Consider the following 10,590-nt stretch of genomic DNA (forward strand, 5'->3'; position numbering starts at 1 on the left):
TAATATGGAATAATCTAGTAGAAAAATAAGACTATTCAAACTAGCACTGACACAAATGACAGATGATTGACAAGGGAAAGTTGATTTTTTACTTCCTGTTACTAAATAATGGCTTCTCTGGGACTTCAATGAAAAGGTCCGTCAGTGATTAGAAGAGGTGTACAATTAATGACACCAGAGTTTATAAAGGAGGTTCTAAATGCATAAGTGTGATCGTTGCTATGTAATCCCTTCCAGTGCTTCAGCAAAAGAAATTTTAAAAAATGAAATAGGTTGGCACTTTTTTTACAGTTTATATTGCACATCAGAGAACTACAGACACATTTAAATTTTGTTAAAACCGTATTATCAAAATCAGTATGAACTGTAATGAAAATTGTTTGGATGGTGAAGACAGCTGATGGCAGTCCAGTGCTGTAAAAAAGTATTTGCCCCTTTCCAGATTTTTAAGTTAGCAGTTTTTTTTCTTTTTGTATTTTCTTTTATTTTTTGCATATTTGTCACATTTAAATGTTCAAATGCTTATCTTGTTTTTTAATATTAGACAAAGCTAAAACTCAGTAAATACAAATTGATCAGTTTCAAGGACTGGTCTGAAAATGAGTGAAAAAGGATCCAATGTCCAAATAAAATTTCCTCCAGAAAGCCTGGAAATGTAATGCTCAAGATAAAAACACACAAATGTCTCCTTGGAAGCAAAGTATAAAGAAATTAGGGATGACTCAACACTTTTGCACTGTACTGTCAAAAATAAAATTAGAAATGCTCCCACGTCGTCATTAGACCTGGTATTTAAATTTGATTTTCTCCCGATTGAATGACTGAATGCACATGGGACTGTTATTTTATAATCGCTGACTCTAAAATATAACGACTATGTCACATGGCAACTACAAACGATCGCCTGTCTTTGGCGTTAAGATTCAGTCTCCCTATTAGGTTTCATGTCGTGAGCTCGTGTATCGGGTAGAAAATGAAGTTGATCCTGAAAAGTCTTTCCTGGGTTTGTTATTCAAACCTGAGTGACGCGCACGCAGAGCTTTTGCAGGCAGGTCTCTAAGAGACGCGTTGTGTGCTGAATGTGTGCACAGTTCTGTCCGTGTTACCGAGGTAACGGACCTCTTGGGATCACTATCCAATCAAAACCCGAAACCAAGGTGTTTGGGCCAATCCGATTCCTTGTCTGTTTTGTTTGACACTTAGTTCCTCCAATTGCCTTCTCGGTGTCTCTATAGCTGGCAATGCTCCTGCCTTCTCAGGTTAGTCCGTTGTTGGTTGAGCGCTGGATCAGTGTGTACTCTTGGCTGTTCAGAAGTTTTTCATTTCGACCAAAAAATGAGGGAAATAGTTCATCTGCAGGCCGGCCAGTGCGGCAACCAAATCGGCGCGAAGGTGAGAGTGATAGTGGTTTTAAGTGTTTGAGTGTTTGAAGTTCGAGTGCGCGGGCCGCTAAATTAAATTAGCGCCAGAGCTAATCATAGCGCCGCTCATTTTGACTGAGCCGACTGATTTAATCGTTTTATTCTGTCCCTGTGTATGTGTTCCAGTTCTGGGAGGTTATAAGCGACGAACATGGCATCGATCCCACCGGGACTTACCACGGGGACAGCGACCTACAGCTGGAGCGAATCAACGTGTACTACAACGAGGCTACAGGTTAACTTCACACTGCACAGTCTGATCTAATTTCTGGGTGAGCTGAGGTAATTCAATAGCCAGCAGAAACTTGGTTAGTACAGCCACCGTCCAGCAGGGGGGGCATTAATCCCCCCTCCCCTCCTTCAGAGTCAGGGGGCTTTTTCTTGGCTCTCCTTCCTGGTTACCGTCACTCAGTTTCCAAGACAAAACAACAAAAACAAACCCTCGCCTAGCAATGGTGCCCACAAATTAGACTGTTCCCGCTTTAACTCACACTTAGGACTGGGGCGATATTATCACTGAGTTAAAAAGGCAAAGCATTAAATATGTTGCAGGCAGTTTATGACAACTGTAAAGTTTTTGTAGTTAAGTACAGTAAGTATGTGTGTATTCTGCAGTGGGTTTGCTCATGTCATAGTCTGGGTCATTCTACGGTGACGTCTGTCTCCCACCCCCGGCCTTTGCAGAAACATTTTAGGGTTATAGTTTATTTCTGTGTTTAAAATAAACATGTTATTTAAACAGTTCCTGAGCTATCAGTTTGGCAGTGTTCGTTTTTAATCTGTCATAGAGTGGCCCAAGCACCACAGTCAGCTATAGCGGCTAAGCGCTGTGATTTCATATGAAGTTCAGAAATGAATTAATAAATAAGTTATACAATAGACACAATACACATATAGAAATGTAAGAAATGTAGAACAAATATAAAATGTATAAAGAAAGTAATGATCCTATGAAGTTGCCTCACCGGTGTTACTGTGGAAAAACAGCCTATTATGAGTTCACTTCCTATTACTAATTTCCTTAAGCTCTGTAAAGAATGCATCATACCACCTCCCAGTTTTGTGAGCACAATATGACAACATGTGGATTTTATGAAAGGGACTTGGTAAAAACAGCCATTACTTACTCAGAAGTCACCGGTGTTACTATGTTCAGAGGAACTTTTTGCATAAAATATTTGTATCTTATGCAAATGCTAAATTTATTTTTATCATAATGAATCCTCTTTTTGTCAGGTATGGCTTAACTGAGTGGCATGATGATTAATGTGTCACTGGTGTTACTGTATGGGGTTTATTATTTCTGTCACATCACACTGATATGATAATAATTTCACATCAATTGAATTTTGTTACAAGATATAAGGGATTACATCACTACTCATTTTTAATTGTTCTTCAAATTATCTTCATTGTTATAGCAAATAAATAGTTCCATGAATGGACAAATATCATGTGGTCACATTTTAACAAACAAAACTGATGATAATAATAAAAGATAATCCCCAGATCCATTATTATTGACATTCTTCTGTCTGAAGAGAATGGGGACCAAGTATTTAATTAAAGCGTTTTAAAGGAGTCCAAAGAAAATGTTCAGATACCTTCAGAAAACGTTGAAAACTTAAACCACTTTTGCCAAAGTTGCTCCTTTGGCAAACACCACTTACACAAGAATTCAAGTAGATGTAGATAAAAGATTAAAAAAAAAAAAAAATCATTAAACTGTCTTCTGATTTTTATTCGTTTTAATTAATAAAAGAGCAAGTTCTATAATGTGGTTTAGGTTTAAATATTTTAAAATACATCAATTTTAAGATTCTCTGCTATCTCAACATCAGACATTTCTGAAGAAGGACCCCTCTATTTCCTTTTACTTTTTTTGTTTTTTTAATACTACACCAAAAGAAGTGTTTTGAGGGGTGAAGGACTGAGAAATTTAGATGGTAATTGGTAATAAAACATACCCGTCTTGATTTGGTTGTTTTTGGTGTGATTTTCACCTCTTGTTAGTTTTTTCCCTCTGTAGTTACCTGTGATAATTTGGGCTTTATTAGTTTTTGTATTTATTTGCCCTTCGCGTAGTTTGCTGATAGAGCTCGGAGGATTATTAAGGATTTATAACTTATATTAAACAGGTTCCCTATCCCTAAACCAATTATATTATCTTGAAGTTAAAAGTGTGGCTTTTTTTGTCATCTGTCTTCACCAGGTGGGAAGTATGTCCCTCGTGCGGTCCTGGTGGACTTGGAGCCGGGCACAATGGACTCTGTGAGGTCTGGCCCCTTCGGTCAGGTGTTTAGACCTGACAACTTTGTCTTTGGTGAGCCTTTGAAAGCTGAACATTCATTCTTTCATCATCCTGGCTGTAGAAAAGTAAAATGGAAAGTATTGTGACCAAAGGAAAAAAAATCTGTGTTTGTTTGTTTTAATTTCTCTGTATGTATTTATTTATTTGTTTGTTCAAAAAAACAGTGGAATAGTATGTTTTCCAGTGATGTTTCATGTTTGGCTGCTCAATGTAAGTAAATTGTGTTTTAAATATGGAAATGGAGTCAGTGGTGTCAGATTTCTATATTTGCTTGTGACACACAGGTCAGAGCGGGGCAGGGAACAACTGGGCTAAAGGCCACTACACTGAGGGGGCGGAGCTGGTGGATTCAGTCCTGGATGTGGTGAGGAAGGAGGCAGAGAGCTGCGACTGCCTCCAGGGCTTCCAACTCACGCACTCCCTGGGCGGAGGTACGGGCTCCGGCATGGGCACGCTGCTCATCAGCAAGATCCGCGAGGAATACCCGGATCGCATCATGAACACTTTCAGCGTGGTTCCCTCCCCCAAGGTCCGTATTTAACGTCCACATCATTCCAGATTAACTGTGTGGGGCTCTTAACGCACCTTCTCCGTCTTCAGGTGTCCGACACAGTGGTGGAGCCATACAACGCCACCCTCTCCGTACACCAGCTGGTAGAGAACACGGACGAGACTTACTGCATCGATAACGAGGCCTTGTACGACATCTGCTTCCGCACGCTGAAGCTCACGACGCCCACCTACGGCGACCTTAACCATCTTGTCTCGGCCACAATGAGCGGCGTGACCACCTGCCTCCGCTTTCCCGGCCAGCTCAACGCGGACCTGAGGAAACTGGCCGTGAACATGGTGCCGTTTCCCAGGCTGCACTTCTTCATGCCGGGCTTTGCGCCCCTGACCAGCCGCGGCAGCCAGCAGTACAGGTACAGCAGCTGGTTACTGTTAGCAATGCATATTTTGAGTTTGAATTAAATCTCAACTAAAATATCTCTTCATTTTCCTAGGGCGTTGACCGTTCCCGAGCTGACCCAGCAGATGTTCGACGCCAAGAACATGATGGCAGCATGCGACCCACGCCACGGGCGCTACCTAACGGTCGCCGCCATCTTCCGAGGCCGCATGTCCATGAAGGAGGTGGACGAGCAGATGCTGAACGTGCAGAACAAGAACAGCAGCTACTTCGTGGAGTGGATCCCCAACAACGTGAAGACGGCCGTCTGCGACATCCCGCCGCGCGGCCTCAAGATGGCTGCCACATTCATTGGCAACAGCACGGCCATCCAGGAGCTGTTCAAGCGCATCTCTGAGCAGTTCACCGCCATGTTCCGCCGCAAGGCCTTCCTTCACTGGTGAGAGACACGCCGGTCCGTTTGTAGCCCGAGTGCATGCCCGAGTGCGACGCGTTAATCACCTCACCGCTTCTGTTTCAGGTACACGGGCGAGGGCATGGACGAGATGGAGTTCACGGAGGCCGAGAGCAACATGAACGACCTGGTGTCCGAGTACCAGCAGTACCAGGAGGCCACGGCCGAGGAGGAGGGAGAGTTCGAGGAGGAGGGTGAAGAGGACATGGCCTAAAAATCAGCCACGGCTCTTTCTTCTTTTTCTCCCTTTTCTTCTTTCTATGCAACAGTTTCAGGTCAATGCAGTTCAGACGTCGAGAAGTTAAACAACTTTTTTCTTTTCTTTTTTTTTAAGAACAAAAGTTGTCATATAACACCAAGTTATTTAGAGCGTACAGGTCATCTCCACGCTTTTATGTGTTACATGTTTGTTTTTGTTCCCCATATGAGTGTTTTCAGCCTGTTCTTTCTGGTTAGTGTCACCTCATCATTGCGCTCTGTTTCTAAATGGATGATGTCATTAAAGGGAGCCTGACGCTTATTACAGGAGGTTTGATAAAAAAACTCAGTTTAAAAAAGATGTAGCAGTAAATAGAACATAGAAAAAGTCCTGTTTGCGTAGATCACTTACCCTTTGCACTGTTTGATGTCACCACAGATTTTGAACATGACCCAGCTCCAGCTTTAACATGTACTAATGAGAGAATGTAACACTGACTAATTCATGGCACTTTCTCCTGATTTTTAACACTCAACGTTTCATGTAGAATATAATTGTTGTTTTTAAGCGGAATTAAATATTTAAGATTTATTTTAAATGAAAGAAAACACTGAGAGCGTCAGGAACTCATCACTCCCACCTAACTTTGTGTGCTTGTTCTGATTTTGTAGAAGAATTTGAATAAAGTTTGTCTTTTTTTGTGAAGCGGTGCAGTACAGCCATGATATTTTTACATTATCATGGCTGTACTGTCCTGATATCCCTTCTATCCTAGCAAATGCGTGTGACATCCAAAACTTCCTCAATCTGAAATGGCAAATTCCCTGTTGGGGTTAATAAAGTTTGGTGCTACATTTGGTGGATTACTTCTACTTTTGTCTTTTTGTGTACTTAAAAACAAATAAGTCAGATGTGCTCAAGGCAATTGGTTAATAATTATTGCATGATGAGTGCAGATGCTTGTGCAGTAGTACAGTGGGGGTAAAGATGAGAAAACATTTAATATTCTGAGTTTTTGTACAGACATTATGCATGTTCATAAGTGCATCTGCAAGCATGGCTGCTGACTAAAAAAACATATCATTGATAAAAATGTAAATGTTAAATTCCCTTTTTTTAAAAAGGAAAAAGTTAAGTTAAATTTAAGATCCAATGTCAAATATGTGTGTATTTGATTCTGGCCTCTTTAATTACTGGTGGCTCATTTTAAATCATAGAACTAAAAACAATGAATATATTTTATAGATTTACTCTTTAATTTTTATGATTTTGCATTACTTTTCCCTAATTTTTAACAAATATGAGACCTTTTACACAGAATGCTGGATAACTGTAGTTAAATGTTTATATCTGAATCACTGGTTAGCCTGATATGGCCAGGTCTGCTCATCTCTTGCTGTCAAGGGGTGGAGTAAGGAACAAAATGCAGGATGGGGAACAAAGTGGATGAAATTAAGAGGAGATGATAGCAGCAGGGAATGAGGAAAGAAGCAGCAGAGAGCTTGGATGTAACCAGAGAATGCAATGAGTTGAAAGCTCTCTATGTGACATACTTAGCCTTTCAAAGGTGGAAACACCTTCCCATCTGCTGTGCTCTGGGAGTCGGACACTCACACACATCCTGAGCTGCTATTTGAAGGCCCTGGGGGACGGTTGCCATGGGTCGCTCCCCAGCTGTGACAATAAACAGGCTCCACTGTCCCCTTAGGAAACACATAACATTTGTCAAAGTGGGAGAGTAACTGAAACTGCTGCAGGTCTACTTTCCATCATGAACACTGGCAGGTAATGGTAGACTTGAGCCAGGGACTTCAAAACAGCTTGCTCTGACAGCAATCTGGGAAGACTGTACAGAGCAAGCGTTTCAAGAGGAAGCTGGCCAAGTGCAGGGACTTCTGGAAGATCGCAGGAGACAGAACAACTGGAAAACCCACAGATCAAAACACCTGTAATAACTTAAATGAGACATTTCATCCTGTCTCTGTAAATGTGGTCAGAAGTTTATATCATGGGTCAAAGGAGTTTGACTGAGAACCTTCACAGAAGTTTATATCATGGGCTTTTAATAATTTTTAAAAGTGTTTTTCTTTAATGACTTTAAAACATTTCTAAACAACTGCAGATTTTTGCATCATCAGTTCAACCAACTGTACATAATTACAAGTTATCCCTGCCATGAACTGGAAACTGCTGGAACTCCTGCATCTCTGTCCACAGAAGTGTTTTCTGATATCACCATTGACGGAGAGGGTGTTGATTAAGACAAAAACACAACGTCAAATGCTTTCTGGAGAAAGGTTTTATGACCAGATGAGACAAAGAGAGAGCTTTTTGGCCACCGTGCCAAGTGATATCTTTGGAGGAGTAAAGTGAGGCTTTCAAATCTAAGAACACTGTGTGAACTGTCAGGCACAGTGGTGGTAGCATCATGCCAGTGGTACTGGTACATGACACAAAAGGTATGGAATAATGAAGGAGGATTACCTCCTAATTCTTCGGTTTCACTTCAAATCAGCAGGTAGAAATAAAATCTTGTTTTATTGGGTCATTAAACATGTATGCTGTACAATCGTTACAGAAATCAGTAAAATCCCAAAACTAACATGACATTCACACTCATGACGAGTGGATGTAAACTTCAGACCACAGCTTTATATATGTCAGTCAGTTTTGGTGCAAAAGATTTCCCTGCAACATTCAGAGGTCTTTTTTTGTTTTAAACTAAGGCTTGACCCATATTTTTATCTGCATACTCAGATGGGGGAATTTTGCATTTGGCGATAACCTCTGTTTCAGATCTATTCATGCAAAATAAAAGCTGCTTATGTGAAGTTTGTTTCCTCGTCCGGACATGCCACAGATTTGATCTTTATCCACCTTCATCAGTATAATGGCTACTTTCCTTTAACCCTTGTCCAGCTGCACAGCCACACAGCTAACAATAGCATGTTTTTGTGCGTGTTTGAATAAAGCTCAGTGCAAACACTCATCCATGTCGGGTATTTGACTTCATCTCTCCGTCTGCTTAAGCTGCCACAATTATCATGGCCAGAATAATCCACCATTGTGAAATGTTGGATATTTTGCAGTGTGTCGGGTAAATTAGAGTCTAAATATAATGAAAGGCTGAAGAGAACAAGACAAAATTCAGATTTTCAAACCGTTTCTTTTGAAAAAGTGGGGAAATCAAACTGCATTTGATCATGAGAAGATTTTACATCTAATTTATTCAAAGGGATTTATCAGAAGCCATCAGAGAGAACAAGAACCTGGCGATTGCAGATGAAGGGAAATAATCCTGAATATTTAAATGACAGATAACAAACCGATGTCATTATGATTGGAAACTTCCTGGTCCTGTTTCTTTCATTTACATGGAACTAAAGAAAGAAAATCAGCAGCTTGCACATCATTTACAAAATTTGTTCTCAGTTTGCAAACTGCTCCCCTTTTTTTCTCTGGTGTGCCTGTAGTTTCTGCTTTTTATTGATATTTACACAGGAATGACCATGAATGCTTTCAAACTAATATAAGATGATATGAAGATAAGTTAGAGCATTGTTTTTGAGGTCAAAGTGAAGCTGACTGTTTGTTATCTAATGTACTGAGTTTATTTGTATGAGCGTGAATTCATGCTTTTTTTCCTCTCGTCTGTTTTGTTTTTTATTTATCTAGTTTTGGGATTTGGGCGTCTGCCTCCTCTTGAATAACAGGAATGCCTGTTTTCCAGAAGTCATGAAACCGCGACTCCATTATGCAGCTGACCCATGACACGGTGACAGGATTTAGTAAACATTAATCGACCTTCTGTGCCTTACCTTATTTCCTGCCATGTGTATAGAAACAAACTTGAAACAGCTGTTTCACATACAGACACTACTAGTCCTGCCTGTTTTTTTTTTCATATAAACCACACTGATAAGCCACATATGTACGCTCACCAGTCACTTTCTAATACTTGCTTGGACACTGTTTTGCCAGGGCCACCTTAATTATTCGTGGCATAGATTCAACAACGTACTTTTTGGTCCATGTTGGCACAACAGTGTCACACAGTTGCTGCAGACTTGTCAGCTGCTCGTCCATGATGGGAATCTCCTGTTCCACCACATTCCAAAGTTTCTCTATTGGATTGAGATCTGGTGACTGTGGATGTAATTTGAGTACAGTGAACTCATTGTCATGTTGAATAAACCAGTTTGAGATGAGTTGAGCTTGAGTTTTCCCACTGGAGGCGGCCATCAGAAGATGTGTACACTGTGGTCATAAAGGGATGGTCATGTTCAGCAGCAATACTCGGGTAGGGTGTGGGGTTTGAATGATGCTCAGCTGATAGTGTGCCAAGAAAATAGCATTACACCAGGCAGGATGGATCCATGCTTTCATGTTGTTCACATCAAATTCTGACCCTACTGTCTGAATCCATCCATCCATCCATCCATCCATCCAGAAGAAATCAAGACCCATCAGCTCCGGTAACATTTTTCCAATTTCCTAGAGTCCAATTTTGGTGAGGCCATGTGAAGTGTCACCTCAGTTTATATTTCTTAGCTGACAAGAGCACTGTAGTGTGGTCTTCTGCTGCTGTAGCTCATCTGCTTCAAAGTTGACGTGTTGTGCACTCAGAGATTCTTCTGCATACTTAAGTTGAGTCGAGTTACTCCTCTGACCTCTGGCATCAACAAGGGATTTTCACCCCGAGAACCGCCTCTCACTGGGTATTTTCCCTCATACAGACCATAAAACCGCGGAGACTGTAGAGCAGGAGAATCCCAGCAGATCAGCTGTTTCTAAAATACTGAAATAAAAATACTAGCATCCACTTGGCACCAACACCCAAGTCAAATGTCCAAAGTCACTTCTCCCTCAGTCTGACCATCAGTTTGAACTTTAGCAGGCAATCTTGACCATGTTTACTTGCCTAAATGCTCATTTTCTGGTAGTTTTTTTCACTCTTGGATCTGTATGATGTCACAGAAACTAGCTGTCTAATGCACAGAAGCATCACTCATGTCTGTTTCAAACTTCCTGTTACAAGCAGCAGCCAATCAAAAGAACGCTCACTTAAAGGGGTAGGGGAGCCATAATGGGTTGTTTCCATTGACTGTAGATATACAGTCATTGGTTGTTTCAGACAGAGGATGAACTGAGGCTTTGCACTAAGACAAATAAGGATTATTTTGAGCTTAGAGCCAGCAGGTTAAATTAAGTTAAACATATTAACATATAATACATAGCATAGATATAAATTAACAATAAGCCCCTTAATTGAGTAAAGCAGACACATAGCAAATA

The 10,590-nt window shown here is 40.8% G+C and overlaps 1 protein-coding gene across 1 annotated transcript; it reads left to right on the plus strand.

Moving 5' to 3' along the window:
• The first annotated feature begins 1,221 nt into the window (after nucleotides 1-1,221).
• Nucleotides 1,222-6,161, plus strand: LOC116325297 (tubulin beta-4B chain). Its single transcript, XM_031746145.2, has 7 exons — nucleotides 1,222-1,392; nucleotides 1,548-1,656; nucleotides 3,634-3,744; nucleotides 4,017-4,261; nucleotides 4,333-4,655; nucleotides 4,737-5,081; nucleotides 5,163-6,161. The coding sequence occupies exons 1-7, from the start codon at nucleotides 1,336-1,338 to the stop codon at nucleotides 5,308-5,310; spliced, it is 1,338 nt and encodes a 445-aa protein (XP_031602005.2). The 5' UTR covers nucleotides 1,222-1,335; the 3' UTR covers nucleotides 5,311-6,161.
• Nucleotides 6,162-10,590: the final 4,429 nt, after the last annotated feature.

The sequence above is a fragment of the Oreochromis aureus genome, linkage group 19 (assembly GCF_013358895.1).
Source record: "Oreochromis aureus strain Israel breed Guangdong linkage group 19, ZZ_aureus, whole genome shotgun sequence".
NCBI classification, from domain to species: domain Eukaryota; kingdom Metazoa; phylum Chordata; class Actinopteri; order Cichliformes; family Cichlidae; genus Oreochromis; species Oreochromis aureus.